This window comes from Monodon monoceros, unplaced genomic scaffold, assembly GCF_005190385.1.
Source record: "Monodon monoceros isolate NGI ecotype Baffin Bay Population unplaced genomic scaffold, NGI_Narwhal_1 Super_Scaffold_9, whole genome shotgun sequence".
Lineage (NCBI taxonomy): Eukaryota > Metazoa > Chordata > Mammalia > Artiodactyla > Monodontidae > Monodon > Monodon monoceros.
In genome coordinates this window covers 54,046,312-54,066,756 of record NW_021703786.1, presented here as the reverse complement: position 1 = coordinate 54,066,756, position 20,445 = coordinate 54,046,312, and the positions used below count along the sequence as shown (strand labels likewise).

The 20,445-nt window shown below is 53.8% G+C and overlaps 1 protein-coding gene across 6 annotated transcripts in view; it reads left to right on the top strand.

The window, feature by feature from the left end:
- The window catches only part of KSR1 (kinase suppressor of ras 1), a 148,818-nt gene that overhangs the window by 100,480 nt on the left and 27,893 nt on the right, over nucleotides 1-20,445 (top strand). For all 6 annotated transcript variants that reach the window (XM_029211440.1, XM_029211438.1, XM_029211443.1 and 3 more), the window contains 5 exons: nucleotides 6,417-6,564; nucleotides 10,880-11,339; nucleotides 13,565-13,569; nucleotides 16,109-16,169; nucleotides 19,596-19,679. In XM_029211440.1, the coding sequence (XP_029067273.1) occupies nucleotides 6,417-6,564; nucleotides 10,880-11,339; nucleotides 13,565-13,569; nucleotides 16,109-16,169; nucleotides 19,596-19,679 (758 nt within the window). The remainder of the gene's footprint in view (nucleotides 1-6,416; nucleotides 6,565-10,879; nucleotides 11,340-13,564; nucleotides 13,570-16,108; nucleotides 16,170-19,595; nucleotides 19,680-20,445) is intronic.

Genomic DNA, 20,445 nt, shown 5'->3' with positions numbered 1-20,445 from the left:
TGTGCGCACACTTAAGGTTTTATTGGCACATAGCCACAACCATTTGTTTCCATATTGTCTGTGGTTGTTTTGGTGCCCTGATGGCAGAATTGAGTAGTTGTGACAGAGACCATATGGCCTGCAAAGCTGAAAATACTCACTCTCTGGCCTCGTTCAGAAAAAGTGTGCCAATTCCTGCACTAGGTACCTCGGGATTTATGGGAGGAAGAATGGGACCTGGGAGGCAGCCACAAGACAGGCTTTCCCGGAGGGTGGGCCCAGCCCCCTGGGGTGATGGTGGTGGCTGTGGTGAGAGCAGATGCCGCCAGAAGCTGGAGACCTGGTCCCAGGCAGAGTTGGGGAGCACCCGCCTCCTCCAGAGGGCAGGAGGGGGGCTGAGGGGGCCTGGCAGGCCCGCTGAGGGGATTGAAAAGGAATGTAGAGAGAAGACCCACTGGGAGGCCTCCTGCAGCTGCTTTTAACCCTGCAGCTGGAGCGCACCCCCCAGCTGGGCATAGGAATAGGGCACAGCGTGGAGTCTGGAAAGCCAGATGTGACCTGTGATGCCAGGTAGACTCTGGCCTGGGAAAAAGATCTCACTTTATAGAGCAAAGAAGTGGGCACCAGTACAGGCAGAGCCAACTGGCTGTGAAGAGGCAGAGGTGGCCCGTGCCTCAGCCTCATCTATCAGGCTGTGTGGCCTTGAGCAAGTTACCCACCCTCTCTGAGCCTTATCATCCATCTCAGGCTGTTATGAGGACTGCATGTGCTGACCTCTATAGTTCATCTAACAGAGTGCCTGGCACCCAGGAGATGAGTAATAAATGCTCATCACTCACCCTTTCTTGATCCCTTTCTCCTGCATCCCTCCACCTCCACACCACTTTCTAAGGCTTTTAAGCCCAGACATACTAATGCGTAGGCCAGAGACAGCCACTCCCTGAAGGGTCCACCAGGCTTCCCGCTCTGTGAGCCCCTACCCTGCCTAGGAGGGAGGGAGGCGGCAGTGTACAGGAGAGCATATCTCTTGGGACATCTATGAGCTTGAGCTAGGCTAGGGTTGGGTTGAAGGAGTGTGGGCTCATGAGAGGACAGATCTGCCTTCTCAGACCCTTTCTGCCCTGGGCTACTTTAGCCAGACTTAAGGCCCTGCAGCCTTTTTGCCTGCATGGTCCTCACCCCCAGAAATTTTGATTTGATTGGTCTGAGGCGGGGCCTGGGCATCAGGATCTTTTTTTTTTTTTTTTTTTTGCGGTACGCGGGCCTCTCACTGTTGTGGCCTCTCCCGTTGCAGAGCACAGGCTCCGGACGCGCAGGCTCAGCGGCCATGGCTCACGGGCCTAGCCGCTCCGCAGCACGTGGGATCTTCCCAGACCGGGTCACGAACCCGTGTCCCCTGCATTGGCAGGCGGACGCTCAACCACTGCGCCACCAGGGAAGCCCCAGGATCATTTTTTAAAGCCTCCCAGGTAATTCCAGGGTGCCACCAGGGTCAAGAGCCACTGATCTGATCTAGCCAAACCCACTCATTTTATAAATGATGAAACTGAAGCCCAGTGAAGGGGCAGGAACTGGCCCAAGGTCAAGAGGGTTCCAAGGACCAAGTCTGATCCTTCTTTTGCTGTACTTGTCAGCTAGCTGGGAGGTGGTAGAGAGAAGCCCTCCTGGAAGGGGCTGACTTCTCCCAGGAGGGGCTTTTTCTCATTTTCTAGGGCTGGGATAGTGACTAGGTCCAAGACTGGTCCACAGAAAAAGCCAGTATCCCCAAGCTGTCCGCTGATCTCCATGGAAACCCCGGGAGGCGCCTGACCCAGGCCCCTACTGCCTTAGCCCCTCCTGTGCCTCCCAGAATATCCAACTATTATTATCCAAGTTTCACCCCCTCTCCTTCAGCGCCAGCGGTGGTGAGAAGGCAGGAAGGAACCTCCGTCAGGTTCTCCCTTGCCAGCTGGAGGCATGGGGGCTCCCGGCCTGGGCTGCCATAGGAACCCCTAGCTCCTCTGCCTCTTCTGTCCCAGCCCTCCCACTGAGCCCTGGCCACAGAGGGGTGCCAGGGTCCCACGTCACCATCCACACGGTTCTGGGGGTCCACCTCTGGTCTCTCTGGTGGGACCAGTTCCCAGGCAAGCATCTGTGGGGAAGGATCCTGGCCCTTGAATTAAGCCCCAGCCAGGGAAGCTGGTGGACACCTCTGCTCACGCGCCAGAAATCCAGGTTCGGCCTATGGACCTTGCGCGCCTGCCGCACTGATTGAGACAGTTACTGCCGTGACTGATCCATGCTGTGCTCTAGGACTAGACAGGATGCTAGACGGAGACACCAAGTATGGGCTTGCGTCTCTGTCTTCCTTCAGCCCAGGCCTTCACCCGAGTTCCGTCCTGAGCTGCCACAGGTTCTTGCGGCACGCGGTCCACACACAGGCTGTGAAGCCCGTGGCATTTCCACGGCCCGCCTGACCGGCCACGGCTAGGGGGACGGCCTTCAGTGTCAGCCAGTACAGGTTGCTAAGTATAGACTCCAGGCAGCCCCGTGGCTGCTGGTAAGTCCTGGGACACCGTCTGATACGCAGCCTGGCCTGGGACACCAGTTGCCGTCAGCAGCTGGGGTGGGTGGGGAGGGCGCAGCGTGTCTGGCCCAGCCCGTCCCCACCTTCTACTGCAGAGAAAAGAAGCAGCCGTTTCGTGATCGCAGATTGGAGTCATCTCCACGCTCCACTGGTCCTGCCCTCTAATTATTATCAGAAAGAGTAACAAAATGTCACCTGCCGGAGACATAAGTCGTGGCTCGAGGGAACGGGCAGAGGCGGGGAGCCAGTGTGCCCTGTCCTGTGGCCCCTCTGCCCACCCCTGCGCTCACATGCTGACCCAAGGCTCGGTGGACCCAGAGCATCTCCCGTAGCAGGCTGGGCAGCCATGTCTTCCCTTCCTGGTTTCCAGTTCACATTTTCTTCTTTAGACAGAAGCTGTGGTGGGGTGGGCAGTAATTCTCCTTGACGCAGTGTGGACACTCAGCCTTGGTCCCTTCTCCAGAATGCCAGGGTCTGGACGCCTGGCTTTGAGACAACTTGGCATCTTCGTGTGACTCCAGGCAGGCGGAGGCCCTCCACAGCCTCGGGGCCTCTCAGACCTGAGAGCATTTCAGGGCGCCTTTGCCTGCTGGGTTGTCAACAGGCCCATGAGTTCACCGTCAGCATGCGGTGAGGCTCATTCCCTAATTTGCTTTCTTTTCCAAAAAAAAAAATATTTATTTGGCTGCGTCGGATCTTCCTTGCGGCATGTGGGATCTTTATTGCAGCTCTCATTGGGGTGCATGGGCTTCTCTCTAGTGGCATGCAGGTTTTCTCTTCTCTAGTTGTGGCCCGTGGGCTCCAGGGCGCATGGGCTCTGTAGTTTGCGGCACCTGGGCTCTCTCGTTGAGGTGCTCGGGCTTAGTAGTTGGTGGCGCGTGGGCTTAGTTGCCCCGAGGCATGTGGGATCTTAGTTCCTGACCAGGGATCGAACCCGCGTACCCTACATTGGAAGGTGGATTCTTTACCACTGGACTACCAGGGAAGTCCCCCTAACTTGCTTTCGGTTTAGAGATCATCCAGAACAATTGTACCTGAATTACTCTGGTCTGAAATAACTTCCTAACTGCGACTTGGCTGTGCCTGTGGCTGTGAGGGGGAGAATCGCATCCACGTGTGAGGTTTGGTGGAGTACACAGGAGGGAAGGGAAAGCAGCCCCTGCTGCCTTATCCCCATGGGGTGGACTGAGCCCTGAAGTCTCAGGGGAGTGAGAGAAACTTTCCAGCTCATTCGAAGCTGTAAGGAAATACCTTTTTTTCCCCTTTTCTTAAAAAGGGAATGGATTTGAACATATTTTCTCTCTTTGCTTGCTAAAGACAAAGGACTTCCAATTTACAGTATATGTATATGTATATATTTTTTTTTTCCAGAAAGCAGGTAGAAATTAATTCCTTTACTTTGAAAAAAATCATTTTCCCCAAGATAGCTGCTGTGTCCCAAGGCTTTGCCCGAGTTCACGAGTGACAGTGGGGAATAGTTGAAGGAGCTTTGGGACCCAGCACACTGGGGTTTCAGTTGTGGCCTCGCCATTTATTAAGTTGCACCGCGTGAGGTCACTGAGCCTCAATAAAATGGGCTTAACAGCATCTCCTTGCTGCACTGTTTTGAGTGGAGACAGTATACAAAGCCCTGAACGTATTGTAAAGCACTAGCAAATAGTTTGTAATAATAAATGTAGTTATTATGCTTGAGAAACTGAAACTTGGTGTGGGCAGGGAGGAAAGGAATAATAAAAGAAAAAAAACATCTGAATTTGCACTGTAGTTAGATTGGGGATTGGGTTCCTAGGCTTGTCTTTGTCGTCATCAATCCACCTCCATCCCCAAATCAAGCAGACACTGGCATCTCCACTTTCCGTAGAACTGCTGAGCCATCACAGCCTTGGGGACACGCGCACGTGTGGGTGAGCACTGAGGGCACCCTAGGGAAAGGTGGAGGGTTGTTTTGTGCAGGTCAACATCACTTCCATTTGCTCTCCCCTGACAATATTGCCAAATAGCTTTTCATAGTGAAATGAGGGCAAAAGATGTCAAAATTGCATTTCAGTGAAGAGTGTTATTGAAGACAATAGAGGAAGACACATTGATTGAACAAAAGCTTCTGCCCCGGGACCATTATCTAATCAGCCTGCTCTGTGTGCTGTTCTTATCCACGGTTTCCCGTTCTCATTTTATCGTCTGGAAGGACTTCTGACGACCAGGGGTTTGTCCAAACCAATGATGCGCTTCTTGGTGCTTTGGGGTATCTGTTTATTTCTAATTTTTGGTGTGAGTCATTCTGAACAGCCATGAGATTCTTTCCCACAACCCTGGAGACTGAAGAATATACATACAGGACACAAAGGTGGGGAGAGGGGACACGGCCAGACACCAGGGGCCACATGCCAGGCCTCAGATGTGGCCCCACCCCCCAGGCGTCACAGAGCCCCCAAACCATTGCCCTAATGACTCATAGCAGGTATCTTCCTCAGGTTCAGTTTTGACACTTGAGTTTAAGATTTATAGCACCATGGACTGACTGACCATAACATTGCTCTCGTAAAATTAGGCACAGCTTGCTAATAAAATCAACGCAAATCAGCTTAGATCAAAAACTGCAAGCTTATATGAATCATTTGTTGTGGGATGTTTGGCCTTCCCTGTTATAGAAAATCTGGAAACTCCAGAAAGGGGACAACACCCGCACCCCCCGCAGCCCCCCAGGCTCACCACTGGTCCCATAGCTCTTTGAGCTTTCCCTCTGCTGGGCCATACCTTATTGCATTGCAATAACTTATTTTCACGTCAGTCACTCCACAAGCCACTTGAGGCCAGGGACGTGTCCCATTGTTCTGAGCTCCAGGCTCCGTATCACATGTGGCTCAAAGTAGTCAGAGCCGGAGGGGTTTCCCCACTCCTTGATGAGAGGAAAGAGCATAAGCTTTGGAGTTAGGCCTTGACTCAGATATTCGCTCTCTGTACTCATTTTCTTTGCTGTGTAACAAATTACCACGAACTTCGCTGTTTAAACCATCCCTCATATGTTAGCTCACAGTCCTGCAGGAAGAAGACTGGCTGGAGAGGTCCCCACGGGCTCGTCCAGCTTCCCTGCTTAGCAACCTGCCCGGCCAAAGTCGGGGTGTCAGCCAGCCTGGCCTCTTACCTGGAAGCTTTGGGAAGAACTCACATCCAAGTGCGTTCAGGTCTTTGGCAGAATCCACTTCCTTGTGGCCTCGGGCCTGAGGTTCCCTTCTTGCTGGTCCGCCAGGGACCACTCTGTCTCCTCGAGGCCACCTCGTTCCTTCTGTGTGGCCCCTCCATCCTCAGAGTCTGCACCAGTCTTTCCATCCTTCGGGCATCTCACTTATGTCCGCTACCTTGAAACCTTGGAAGGGTGCGACTGAGAATCAGATAAAGCCGGGTAGTAAGGACCTACACAGTGCTTGGCGAGGGTTAATTCTTTGTAATCCTTCTCTCCATAAGTCAATTTTATTTGAAACCTATTTTGTCTGATTCAGAGACAGCAAAATTGTAAAGGGCTATCTTTATCTGAAGTACTTGTCATTCTAAAAAGTCGTGGTGGTTCATCATTCTCCTGTGTGGAAGGATAAATAAAAAGAGACGAGAAGGGAACACGCTCTTATCAGAACTTTTCTGGTATTTTCCTTCCTTTGCCCCCAACCCCAAGTTTTGGCATCTCTGCTTCAGCTGCTGTCTCAGAGCGCTGGGGGCGGGGGCCAGGGTTGACTGCTGGTGTCGTCAGACAAGTGGTGGCTCCAGGTCAGAGGCCAGCCCGCCAGCAGCTGGCCCCTGCCACTCAGCGGGAGGCTGGCCCCGGCTGGGAGGAGGGTGACTGCTCAGCCGGCTCTCCGCCTGTCCTGTGCCTCCTCAGGAGATCCTCTGCGAGCTCACGCTGGATGCCCTGCTGGACATGAACGAGGCTAAGGTGAAGGAGACGCTGCGGCGCTGCGGGGCCAGTGCCGAGGAGTGTGGCCGCCTGCAGTACGCCCTCGCCTGCCTGCGGAAGGTGACAGGCCTGGGTAGGTAGGACCAGCCCCATCGTTTCCCTCTCCCTCTCCCTTGGCCTGGACACTGGACTTCTCTCCCAGGCTTGGCCTGGTTCCCTGGGCGCCAGGGCTTTTGCTGGGATGGATGACGGGGTGGGGCCAGTGTGATCAGGGTCTCTGGGCCAGCTTGGAACGGCCAGGGTCCACCCTCAGAAAGTGTGTGATGGACCTGACCCGAGGCAGAGGGCTCTCCCTGAGACAGAAGGCTCCCAGATCCCAACTGGGCTGGCCAGTATGAAGCTTGAGCCATTGTTAGGAGCCCCGGGCTGGTCTGCTGGGCAGGGCTGCGTGATTTGCTCCCTGTGGAGCACCCTGTGGGGCTCTGACTCTTCTGTAGTTTCCTGCAGTCCAGCCCCCTCCCTACCCTCTCCCTGCCCTCTCCCTCCCCTCCCCCTCCCCTCTCCATCCCCATCGCCAGCTGGCTGGGCTGTGTGCTCAGAAGGCCCCACGCTGGTGTGGGCTCAGCCTGAACCAAGCCTGAGGAGAGAAACTGCACCTCGTTTCAGCTGTGAGAGTGGACATGGCTGCCTCAGGCGACGTGTATAATCCTGGCATTATGAATAATGTTCCTCGGGAATTATTGGCAGGCTTTCTAAATCTTGCCCTGGAAACAGCTTCAAATGCCCTGACTTAACGCTCCCATGACCACCCAGATAAGCCTTTAAAATGAGCCTAATGAATGGAATTTGCTCCATTTTTTAATTCGCTGAGCCACTTGTCTTATCTCTGGCTGCCTGAAGCTTAAGGAAGGCTCTGAGGTTTATATTCTACTTGATTTTTTTTTTCCCAGAGAGGACTGTGCTTAATTTCTTCCCTGGCCCCATTGTACCAAGTCTTCCTCTGAACACAGAGCCCAGAGCTTCACTCAGTTCGGAAAACCTCAACACATCAGGCCTCTGGCAAGTGCCATGGAGTAAACAGGACAGGGACATGGTTAGCAGTCTTGTCCCCACATTTTACAGAGAAGGAGACTGAGCCCAGAGAGGGTAACCAAGGACACACAGCAGTGGGTGGCAGAACTGTGATTTGAGCCTCAGCCTTTGCCACCTGTGCACATTTCACTGTCTTTTTTCTTTATGTCAAGAGAAAAGATATTTCTGATGGATTAATTTAGCCATTGCTGTCAGTCACCTTCAGACAACAGTCAGAAAAAAAAAAAGAAAAAAAAAGTACTTGCCACCCAAGCTGGGAATCTGGGGGACCTTGTCAGCCCTCCCGCTCTATGCCTGCATTATAAACAGTTGTAGAGGAGCCAGCCATTGGGTGGTGGTGACCCCCGTGTGTTAAGGCTGCTGTCTGTCCATCCTGGGTGCCAAGATAGGAAGATCACTAATTTACGAAGCACTTCTTATGTGCCAGGCACTTGACACACATGTGGCAACATCCTTTTTTTTTTTTTTTTTTTGCGGTACACGGGCCTCTCACTGTTGTGGCCTCTCCCGTTGCGGAGCGCAGGCTCAGCGGCCATGGCTCACGGGCCCAGCCGCTCCGCGGCATGTGGGATCTTCCCGGACCGGGGCACGAACCCGTGTCCCCTGCATCGGCAGGCGGACTCCCAACCACTGCGCCACCAGGGAAGCCCGGCAACATCCTTTTAAGAGGTGGTGGTGAGCTCCTTTTGTAGCTAAAGCATCCGAGCACTGGAGGCCCTGGATGAGTTGTCTTGGGTCCTACACCTGACACGTGGCAGAGCTGGGCTTTGCACCCAGTTTTCTTCCTCAGAGGGTGCTTTTTCCACTATGTCCCCGAGGAGGTCCTGGGCAGAGAGTTTATTCCAGGTGCTTCTTTCTCATTCCATCTCGGCTTGTGATACCCCTACATCCCCAAGAGGGACCCGCCGCACCCCAGTCCAGGACACGGGCAGGCAGATGGGTCTGCCCAGTAGTGGCTGCACTTCGAGTGTACCTGCTGGGGGCTGGGTGGGTAACTGTGATCACCCTGTCTCTCAGGTCATGCAGTCAGAGTCTTCATGGCACCCGACAGGGCCAGGTGAGAGCAGTCAGGCTACAGTAAAGATAGACTGTGGAATTAGACTGCCTAGGCCTAGCACTCTGCTGAGCCACTTAGAACCCACGGGACCCTGGCCCGTTATTTAACCTCACTGTGCCTCATCTTCCTTATGAGTAAAATGGACACAACAACACTTCCTCTCATAGAATTGTTGTGAGGATTAAATGAGTTAAGGATAAGTACTTAGTCTAGAGCCTGGTGCATATTAGATGCTCTTCTCAATATTAGGCCTGTGGGGTCCTGGAAAATGTGGATGTCTCTGGTCTTAAGAAACATAATGAAGGATGTTTCTTTATGCCAGTGGCTGGTGAACAGGAGAAGATCATGCTTGCTGATACTCCCTGTCCTTCATCCATGGCAGACATCACTAATCAATCCCTGAGCTCTTCCTACTTAGTGACTCCAGAGTCATTCTCAAGCAGCCACTGCCAGTTGACTGGTGTTGGCACGCACAACAAGAGCCATTTGCCATCCATGAGCTGGCTCAAAGCAGTGGTGATTAAATAGACAATTTGAAGAATTGAGGGCTTGTTTCCTTTGGTGGCAGACTTGCCCGTGGATCCGTGGAACTCATTCTTTCATCCCCTCAACAAGAGTGTGTTCAGTGCCTCCTATAGGCCAGTTTATAAATTAAAGTGTAGGTCTTGGCCACAGTTCTAAAGGAGCAAGCATAAAGGAATACACAGACGAATAACTCATTCTCCAAGTTGATCCGTGAATAGAAAGTCACCATGCAGTGAGGTAGGAGGAAGGGCGTTTGAGGAGGGGATGGAATGGACAAACCCTAAGAACTGTGAAGGATGATCCCTCTCCACCGTCTCTAATAGATGGCTCTGTGGGCTAGGCTTGACCACCTCTGATGGCAGAGAGCTCATTACCTCCGAAGGCTGTGCCGTTATAGGTAGTTCAGCATTGGTAGCCTTGGGGGAGGAGGCCCAGTGCTGTGGTTGAGATCGAGAGCTCGGTTCCCATCCTACTGCTTACTTAGTTGTGTGACCTTGGCAGTGTACACAGCCTCTCTGAATCTCAGCAACCTCACCATGCTGGGCGGATTTAGGAAGACAGGGTACAACTCGCAAAGTAGAAGGATTACCGAGTGAAAGTTCATTTTGCCTTGAGTCAAAATCTGCCCTCCTGTACTTTCCAGTCATCGATAAACACGAGGAGGGAGGTGTCTTCTTCCCCACAACAGAGTCTCTGTGGACGGGGGTCCTTTCTTCCTGCCCCTACCCCTTCACTATCTCCCCATTTCTGTAAGGTCAAACCTCAAGCCCTTGGCAAGACATCCAAAGCCCCTCCGGAGCTGGCCCCAGGTGGGCTGACCCTCCAACTTCATCTCTTGCCTCTCCCTGGTTTGTCCTGACCTCTCAAGTCATGTGGGACGCAGAGTCATTGCCCGAAAGTGCTGTGTGCTCCCTGCCTTTGCATGCACTGTTCTCTCTGCCTGGTACACCTTCTCCACTTCTTCCCCAGCTGGCCCAGCCCTGTTGCCACCTCCGCTGGGAAGCCCCCTGACCCCCAAGCTGTTTAGGGTCCTCCTCCTCTGTACCCTCTCAGTCCCCATGCATCTCTGCGTCAGCACACAGCACGCCATGTTAAGTGTCCGTCACTCTTATGGGACTCCTCAGGCACCACGAATGTGTCTTTTTTTTATGCCTTGACACCCGGCATATACTCGAATGAATGGACAGGCCGTGTCATTGAGTTGGAACCCCCTGGAGCCTCAAGGCCTCAGGGGCCTCAGGCAGAGAGTCACCACGAGGACAGCCAAAAGTCACTCAGAGGCTCCTCTCAAAAGGAAGTGGCTGTTGATCTCTTTCTAGCTGGATCTCTTTTCTAGTAAATTCCCAGGGCAATTTGCTGTCGGAAGGTCGGCGCAGCCTCTTTTCCCGATGATTGAGTTTTCTTGCAGGGGAGTTATCCCTTCACACAGCCCAGCTTCCCTTCCCTAACTCTTAGAGGTCAGTCACCACTTCCCTCTCTGAGGTCTCCCACTTTGGGGGTGGGTTTCCTCGCCCGCTCCCCACAGACCTGCCAGCAGGAGCCCTGCACATTCCCTCTCTGGTCCTCAATTTCCTCTCTGTAAATTGGGGACAGTGACATCTCTATGCTGGTGCCCCCACAGTCAGCCAGGTAGTGTGTGTGCACCAGTGGCCTTAAACAGGTGAAGGCTGGCAGTTGGAGCCTCCGCTAAGGAACTGTGCTCCTGGGCCCTGGCCACCTCACCTGTGAATCCCTCCAGCCCCAAGCATCTGTGACTCGACCTCTTGGCCCGCAGGCGGGGACCACAAAGAAGACTCGGGCTGGAGTTCGTCCGATGCCCGACGGGAAAGTGGTTCCGGGCCTCCCGCGGACAGCCTCTCGTCAGCCAGCCTGCCCTGGCCCCCAGGAAGTTCCCAGCTGGGCAGAGTGGGCAGCGGTGCCCAGGGCCCACGCTCCGTCTCCGTGTCCGCTCTGCCCACCTCGGACTCCCCAAACCCCGGCCCCGGCGAGGGCCTCGCGGACCCCTGTATCTCCCTGCACACCAGCGGCCGGCTGACGCCCCGCGCGCTGCCCAGCTTCATCACTCCGCCGACCACGCCCCAGCTCCGCCGGCACACCAAGCTGAAACCGCCCAGAACGCCGCCCCCGCCCAGCCGCAAGGTCTTCCAGCTGCTGCCCAGCTTCCCCACGCTCACCCGGAGCAAGTCCCACGAGTCTCAGCTGGGGAACCGCATCGACGAGGTCTCCCCGATGAGGTAAGTGTTCCTGCCAGGCAGGTGCTGAGTTTGCCGTCTACTGAAAGTTCTGACTATGGTTTTCTCATTGTAAAGGTAACACAGGCTCGATTGAAAACGGACCAAATCAGCCAACATAGAAGCTGCAACGTGAAAAGTGAAAGATGCTGCATCTCTCAGTCCGTTCCCCAGACTACCTTATCAGTTTGGGCCAAATCCTACTAGATTTCTTTCTGAACACACACACACACACACACACACACATGCGAAATGATACCATGTGTCAGCCAGGTTAGATTGGGTTATGCTGCAATAACAAATACCCCCAGATCTTTGGGTCTTAAAATAACAAAGATTTATTTCTTGGTCATGCTACCTGTCCGTCACGGTCAGCCTCATTTCAGATTCCAGGCTGGAACATTGTCTAGAACATCCCACTGTGGCAGAGGAAAAAAGAACTTTAGATGTTACAACCGAGTAATTAAATGCTTTTTCCTGAAAGTTCCACTCACCATTTACGGCCCTACCCAAACAATGGAACCAAGGAATGTCATCCTCCCATGTGTGCAGAAGGGGGAATTAGAATATCATGCTGAAACTACTAACGATTATCAATTACTATGTACTCTGTTCTATACCCTATTTTTTTCAACTTACCTTTATTTCTGAGAACTTCATGTCAGTACCTCTTGAAACACCTTACTCTCTTATTTATTTATAAAAAAATTTTAATCTGTTTATTTTATAGGTAGTAACAGTCACATAGTCCAGTATCCAAAAGCTTTGTAGCTTGCGTAGAGCTTTGTAGAGTATAAAGTCACCCCCTACCATTTTTCCTTTTCCTTTCAGGAGCCAACCAGGTTATCAGTTTTGTATATATCTATAATTATTCAAACTACCTCATCTTTTTAACTTTTTTTTTTTTTTACCTCTTTCCAGTGTATAGTTTAACTAATTCCTCCCCTCTTGATGGACATTTAGGTCCTTTTGCTATTACAAAAATCGCTCTTGTCAATATACCCTTGTGGACAGGGCAGAAGGGAAGGAGGGAGTTTTCTTTGGGTGCCTCTTACCTTCTTGTACTTCTGAGGGTTGGAGACCTGGCCCCTCTCCTGACATGGTCTTTTTTGGTCTCACGTGGGCTTGTTCCCCCATCCCAGTGCAGACTATCTTGGGTCCCTTATGGGATGAACCCTGGACATCTCTGATGGTTTTGAGTGTGTGTCACCCAAGGAGAGAAATCTACCTGTGACCTACCTGCCACTCTCGATCAGGCTGTCCTGCTGGGGCCTGGATCCTCCCTCCTCCCCCCACCCCGCCAAAGGGCTGAGCCTTCCTCCCCCTCTGGATCTTCTCTCAGGAAGCACAGTGATAATGACCATGTGGAAACATGGACACGGGTCCATCAGAGGGCATCTCAGTGGGCAGAACCCAGTGCATCTCTTTCCTCATTTGTTTTCCTTAAAAGAGCTTTAGGAGGGCTCTGGCCTCATCCCCAGCTCTGGGTGGAGAACAGAGCCTCGGGTAGATGACACCACTTCCTCAGATCCCACCGTTGGTGAGCTGGGCCTTGGGCCCTGAGCCTCTGAGTCAGGTCCCCACAAAGCCACCAAAACTGGCACTGACATGGGTGCTCAGGCCACCCTGCCGCCCTCAATGACCCCTGATGGTGGACTGAGTGGCCTGGGTTCCTAGCTCTCTTCGTCCTTGGGACAGCGGCACCCCCGGGAGGCATCGCTCAGGGCACGTCCTGGCCTGGCCCTGCTTGGGGGCTGCCTCTCTGCTCTCACAACTGTCCTCCTCACCTCCTGCCCCAGCCACTTCCTCCCTGGCTGCCTGAGCCCCCCTCCTGCCTGGGCCGAGCACCCCTCCTCCCAGGGCTCTGGGCAGGGCTCCCACACCTACAGGCACATGACCTTGGGAGACTGTGAGCCTGTTTCCTCAGCTGTGAAATGGAGTGAACTCTAATTACCATGCAGCTGGCTGGCGAGGCTTAGAAAAGCTAATGTATTAAAGTGCAGGGTGTAGCTCCATTGGCCACTGGTGGGGGGCCAGGGGAGCTACCTCTGGCCCTTCTCATTGAGGAAACGTTCCCCGGTCACTCAGCCAGCCTGGCCCCATGCCCCAGGGGCTCAAAGTCCTCATCCGAGTACCCTGCCTGCTCCCACCCAAGGGCTGATGTTCTGGGAAACACCAGGCCAGTGCCGTGACATAATCCTACTTTCTGTCTTTTTTGTCTCCTGCAGGTTCGGTAAGAGTGATTCATTTTCATCCCCTCTGCCACCCAGGAGTCCTGTTTGTGTCGCTGTCCCCATCAAGGGTGGATTTCTTCGACCCTCTCTTAGTCTGCTGGCCTTTCCATGGTCCAGAAGCAGAGATGCTGGGCAGGAAAATAGCTCTAGGACAGGGAACCTTCAGATGACAAGGTGGCCCAGCCCAGCCAGCAGCCGCTCTGAGAAGCTGAGACCTTGAGAACGTCACAGTCCACGGACAGCCCTATGGGGGGGCCCCACTTACACCTTGCTGCCCCCCCAGGTGACCTCTGGCAGGGAGTGTTTACCGGCTGGGCTGCCATGGTGACGCCTCGCTCCCGGGAGGGAGGCACCGTCTGTCCGGTGTAGGTGGACGGTAGCCATACGTAGAGCCTAGCTGACGTCTTGGGACCCCTCTGTTCAGGAGAGGAACTTCCCTGGAGGCAGGAACGTGGTCGGCTCTGAATGAGGCCCTGAGAGATCGGAGGGTGCGAATATCCCCTTGGGAGGGGATGAGGATGCCCAGGCAACCTCTGAGTCCCTTGTCTACCTCTGGGTTGAGAGCTGGTTCTTGCACGTGGCTGTGCTGTGGGGCATCCCTCTCCAGAGTCAAAGTAGAGGGAAGTGACCTCTGGGGGTCTGCTTTTGATGGTCTCAGTGGAAATGCAGAGACGTCTGGCTTTTGCCTGAGCAAAATAGCTTATTTTTGTACTGTCCTGAGCTGGCTAAGCAGAGTGATGAGGCTGTCAGCGGGCTCTTAGACATGCGGAGGGGCAGTGACTTTGCCAGAATGGATCTGACTGCAGGACCACCGGGGTGAGAGAGGAGGGAGGGGGCACTTCCCTGTCCCCAGGGCACAGGCAGAAACTCCCAGGGCCCTTCACAGAGGCTTGGAGGAGAATCCAGCACTTGCATCCCTAGGACAGCCTGGCCCTGCCATCTTCCCAGTTGCTATAGTAATTCAGGGACCATAGCAGTGAGGCTGCTTCCCCAGTTTTCCAGGAAGGCAGGACGAGGCCTTCAGGACCAGTATTTCATCTCCATCAGGGACAGCCTCATCTCACCTCCCTCCTATCTATCCCAGGCCTGTGGCAGACATTACAAATCAATCGTAGGTTGCATTCAGAGATAGATGGTTAAAATCTCATTTTCCCATAGTCTGTTTCTCCTAGACTGGCAACCTAACCCCTTTTAGACCCATGTGCTTTGATGGCTTTGGCTACTGACTGGGGTAGGGTGGCCCCCACCCCCAGGACGGAGTTGGGAAGAGGCAGCTCCATGGCAGACGTGCTGGCGAGATTGTGGGTTCAACTATCAGGGGGTGGCAGAGGGCTTTTGGTTCCAATCAGACTCCCCCCTTGGTGTAGGAGGAAAAGTCAGTACCTCCATCACTCCCTTCTCCTGTGGTACTTGGCCTTGAGTGAACCATCACTTACTGAGCACCAGCTGTGTGCCAGGCCAGCATGGGGTGGAAGGCTGACTCAGAGGGTATGAGATGGCCACAGATCACTGGAGCACTGTGTTCCTGACCTTTCTGGGTCACAGATCTATTTGATAATTGGATAAAAGTGTAGACTCTCTTTCTAGGGGAAAGCACACATCATTCCGCTTACCAGTCCAGAGGGTTCCCAGAGCCCCTGAGGGTTCCCATCCATGGGCTCAGTTAAGAACCCCTGCTCTAGGAGGAGATAGGCAGTGTTGAGTATGGACAGAAGGGAGGGTGGGGGGAGGGGGGTGCCCTGGTGGAGGAGGGGAGGTGGGGTTAGACATGTGGGCTGCTGGTGGATGGACAGATTGCTTTCAGCTGCTCCCCTACTGCTTGACCTATTATACCACGAACACCAGGGATGCCTGTTCTTATGAGGAAGCCAGGATTGGAGAGAGAGGCCAGGGTGCCCTCTAGGAAGGCAGGCAAAGCTCGTGGCCTGAGACTTCCCCAAAGGCTCAGACTGAGTGCCCGGCTGGGGCTGGACTACGTGGGAACAGGTAAAGCTTCACCTCGTCTTCCCTCTACCTGCTGGGCTCTGGCATTAGTGGCTCTCAGAGCAAAATTCCCAAGGTGCTTGTGACTGGAAAGCTAGGTATGCCACATGGCCGACCAGCCTCAAGCCCTCTGCCAAGGGTCAGGCAGCTTCTGCTCGCTTACCAAGAAGCAGCCAGAATTGGTGGCCTGTGGGTGCATCCACAAGGAAGTGCAAGAGACGAGGGGGAGCGGAGCTGCTGTCCTCACCTTGGCTTTGCCTCCCGCCAATGCTAGAAACCTCACAGGGACCATTTCTGAACCGTCTGCGGAGGCTAAGTGGTACCATTTGTTTGCGGGGGGGGGGCCCAAGCGTGAGGGTGACCACACTGGCCCCCTTTGGTCTCGCCTGGCCGTCTCTGTCTTGATTAGATGCAGGTTCAGGGAACTGTCCCTCTGCCATATGGCGGTCCCTCCGAACCGCCCTAGCCTGTGATGTCTGAGACAGAAGGTCACAGGCACACGCCGTCCCCAGCAGGGCCCCCTCAGCCTGCCTGACCTGGCCCTTTTCCCCGCAGATCTCCTGCACGGATCCCCACAGATGGTACGAAGGGACATCGGGCTCTCGGTGACACACAGGTAGGCCCAGCTGGGCTGGGGCGGGGAGGGGACACAGACCTGGGCTGGGACCCATATAAGCCGAGCCTCCGCCAGGGGGTCGCTCTTCAGTGCATGGGGAGGGGCTGTCCTGACCCCCGTCTCTCAGGGCTCTTTGCCTCCGGTTTGTCTGTCCATGCCTCTGTGGACACGGCCCGGCACCCACCTGGAGCCCCTGCCTGTCACCAGCAGCCTTTGGGACTTGCTGGGCCCTTTCCTGCCCCTCCTTGGGTCTCTTCCTCAGTCTGCTGGGGAAAAACAGGTCTCAGGAGAAACAAGGTCAAAGGCCCAGGGAGGAGGGGCCGAGAGCGTCCTCTGGGTCCAGCATGACATCAGTTACGTGGACATAACTGGCCACACATCAGAGCCCCGTGGAACGTGCTGAAACTCCAGACCCCATCCCTAAGGTTCTCGGGTTGCCAGTCTGGATTCCAGCAACTTCCGGTGACTCTGGCACTCACGCAGCTGGCGTGGCTGATGTGGACCCATAACATGGACAGTCCAGAGGCCTCGGCCTCAGCGCTCGTGAGGCTGACGTGTGCTGCCAACAGCAGCTCCGGGCGCGTCTTGTTCCGCCCCCCGCTGTCCCCCCCCAGCCCCCCGCCGATGGCCAGCAGGATGGTCCCTTGGGATGCATGGTGCTCTGGCCACCCCATTAAAGGATGCTGTGAACACAACAGGGCCCACTCATTTCCCCCCGGAGCGTGAGCTGCACTCCAGCCTGTGCGGGAGGCCAGCCTCGGATCCTCACCCAGCGGTGCAGACTCGGCTCGCGGGGCTTGAGTCATTTGCCCGAGGTCACGTGGCCACCGAGATGCTGCTTGAACCCCGTGGCTGGTGCCCAGGCACCTCTGTTGAGAGCCTTGGCAGGGCCGGGATGCCTGTACCCCAGAGCCTCGGGGAGGAGAGTCTCCGGCACCAGGGGAAGCTGTCTGAGTGAAGGTCTGAGAGCCTCCCTCTGTCCCACCCGGTGTCCAGTGTGATCTTCCCAGCCGTGAGAGATCAGGACCTCTCCTGTTCCCTCTCCGGTGGGGATCCCCCCATCGCCCGTCGGCAGGAATCCCTCCCAGCCTCAGTTTCCCCCTCTGCGTTGGGACTTGCTCTCAGTCCTGTCGTGAGGATAAAATGGGGTGAAGTGCATGTGAGGCTCACGCGTCCAGTCCTGGGGAGCGCTGGGTATTTAACCTCTACCTCTAGCCGGAGAGAGGCCGACTTATCCAAGGGACACCAGGATCAGTTTTGTTTCATTTTTGCCTTGGCTGCACCTGGTCGCACAGAGGATTTGCCAGCTGGACCCCGAGTGCTTCCCAGGCTGCCGCTCCCTTCCACCCAGGCAGCAGTACCCCTCTTGTCTGGCATGGCCAGGCTGCCCTGCCTGCCTGGGTTCCGGGCGTGGGTATGGGACATCACGGTCATACCCTCTTGGTTTTTCTAAATTCATGATCCGGGCCTCTCTCGACAAGAAGCTCTGAAGGTTTTTGGTCCAATCGTGAGGGGAGAAAACTGTGTCATGACACTCACCCCGCCCTTTCCACCTCCCTGGCACCTGCCTCTTCTCCGGCCGAGCCCCGACTCTCATTTCAGCCTGCTTTCAGGACTTTCTGGTGGAGGTCATCTCACGTACCACTGAGCTGCTCCCCTTCCCCCCATGTTGACATGAGAGGAGATTAAAGACCAGAGAGGAGAGTGTGATCCCAGGGTGGCCAGATCGGGGCTCCTTAAAAAGCGTTCCAAGGGGGTGGGCGTCTTTGTCCTTTTGCCCCACAAGCTCCCATCTTGGCTGAGTAGAAGCAGTGACGTTCACACCCACAGTCCATGCTCTGCACATTTATACAGCACGCGAGCGATCCCCCCCAGATCCCTGTGAGGGGAGAGTGCTGGCCTCATTTGCAAAGGCTTTGACCCATCCCACAGCCAGTAGTTGGCAGGATTCAAAGCCAGTGTGGTCGGCCCCAATGCCCACGCTTTTCCCCTCATTTTCTGGCCCAGGGGTCTCTTATAGAGCTGTGCTCTGGTTCAGAGACCTGGGGTCCCAGGTCACACAGGGACTGTGTGACCTCGGGAAAGTCACCTAACCTCTCTGAGCTGGTTTCCTTGCTTGTGTACTAAGAATTGCAGACCTGCCTAACTCCCAGGGGTGGTCGCTCCCAGGAGTAAGCTAATGTTCATGGACGCATCACAAACTGTTCCCCAAACACTGTTGCTGTTTGTTCTGTTGTTACTATGATATACAACGCTTTAAAAAATCTAGTCCTCCAAAAATGTGAGTTCTTTCTGCCCTCAGGCCTCCCCACCCTATGAATGGACCTTGGACCTTTTCTCTATCCCCATCCTCCTTTCCAATATATCTTTTGTGGTTTTTTTTAAAACTTTATTTAGTTTGGATTGAAATACATTTATAATTCAAACCTCAAGAGGTCTGAAAGGGTATATATGTGACAAAAGTCCCGCTGCTGCTGTCACCAGGCCCCAGTTCCCCCTATAGGCAGATCTTGGCTGTTTCTTGTGTGTCCTTCTGGAGATATTTTTATATAAGCAAAGACATATGTATATTCTTCCGCCTCCTTTTTTGTTTTCACACAAATATTGCATATATTATACACACTGTTCTATCCTTTGCTTTTTTTCTTGTTAAAATCGAGGCATAATTTATATAGAGCTAAGTACACAAATAAATTCTCACATATGTATACACCCACGTATACCACCCAGAGGAAGATTCAGAGCCTCCACATCCCAGAAAGTTTTCTTTGGCTCTTCTCAGTCCGTAGTGCTACCACCCAGAGGTACTTTTCACTTCTGTCATCATAGGTTAGTTTTTCCTGTACCTGAACTTCATATAAGTGGAGTTGTGTTGCATTGTACCTTACTTTTTTCACTGACAGCATAATTTAATGACCATTGCCTATTTGTGCAAAAAGAGCTTCCTTATTTTACTTTCCGGCTGCGTGGTATTTGGTTGTGTGCATGGATCATACTTTAGGCAGTCAGTCACCTGTACACCTAAACGACACAGCTTGTTTCTCGTCTTTTCTGCCACAAACATGCTACAGTGAGTAACCTTTTCAGTACGTCGTTTGACACCCGTGGGAGTATCTGTTGGATGAATTCCTGGCACTGGAATCGCTCTGTGTGCGCACTTACGATTTTGATTGCTTTTGCCAAATTGCCTGCCGGAGAGCTGGCGTCGGTGACCACACCAGCTTTGGGACTTTGGCAATGAAGACTTTGTGACTAAGACATCTGAATGCCTGGGGGAAGCAGTGGCCTCTGGGTGTCCCTGCCCTGCATGCGAGAGGGTGCCCCGGGGCTCTGGGATGGAACCAAGTCTCCTGGTCTCTCTGCGGCTTTGTGGACCCTTCTCCATCCTGGCCCCCCTGAGCATTTCTGTGTGTCCACCCCGTACAGGTTCTCCACCAAGTCCTGGCTGTCGCAGGTCTGCCACGTGTGCCAGAAGAGCATGATGTTTGGAGTGAAGTGCAAGCATTGCAGGTGATGGGTGGGGCGTGGCAGGGGTGGCAGAGGGGAGCAGACTCCGTACTTTTAGTAATAGCCTTGCTACCTGATTCTTGGCCTTAGGTCAAGTCGGAGTTCAAAGGAACTCCTTTGAGAGTTCCTAAACCTATTCATGATCTCGGCACACCAGGGAGTGATCAGCCCTCTCTAGGAAGATTAAGGGAGCATCAGGCACAGCACTCTTAGAAGAAGGGAATATTTGAGGTGGGCTCTGAAGGATGAATAGAAGTTTACCAGGTAGACTAAGGAGGAAAGAGAATTCCAGGCCAAGATAGCATCTTGTACAAAGGCAGAGAGGAGTGGCAGGACTGTTCTGGAAACTGTAAGGAGTTCTGAAGTTTAGCCTTACGTTTTAGCACACGAGGAATGGGGAAATGGGGACAGGGAATGGTAGAAACAGAGAAGTGGCTCATGGTACTTCCAGAAGAGAGTGAGGGGAGAATGTAGATTCTATACAAATTCAACCTTTTTTCCTACTGTTGTGGTTTCTGGTAGGAAAGAAAGGCAAGGATAGTGAACAATGTAGGGTGAGCAGAGTCTGTCCCCTGCTGTCTGGCTGCCCTCACCTTATAAAGGATGGACCTGGAGTCTGCTCCCAGTCTACTTCGCCCCTGTGTTGCTGTGTGGCCTGGGGCAAGGTGCTTGCCCTTTCTGGGCCTCATTTTTGTCAGGTATACATCTGGGAAGATGATTCCAGGTCTCTCTGTCCATCAGGATTGCTCCAAGAATCTGAGCTAGTGTG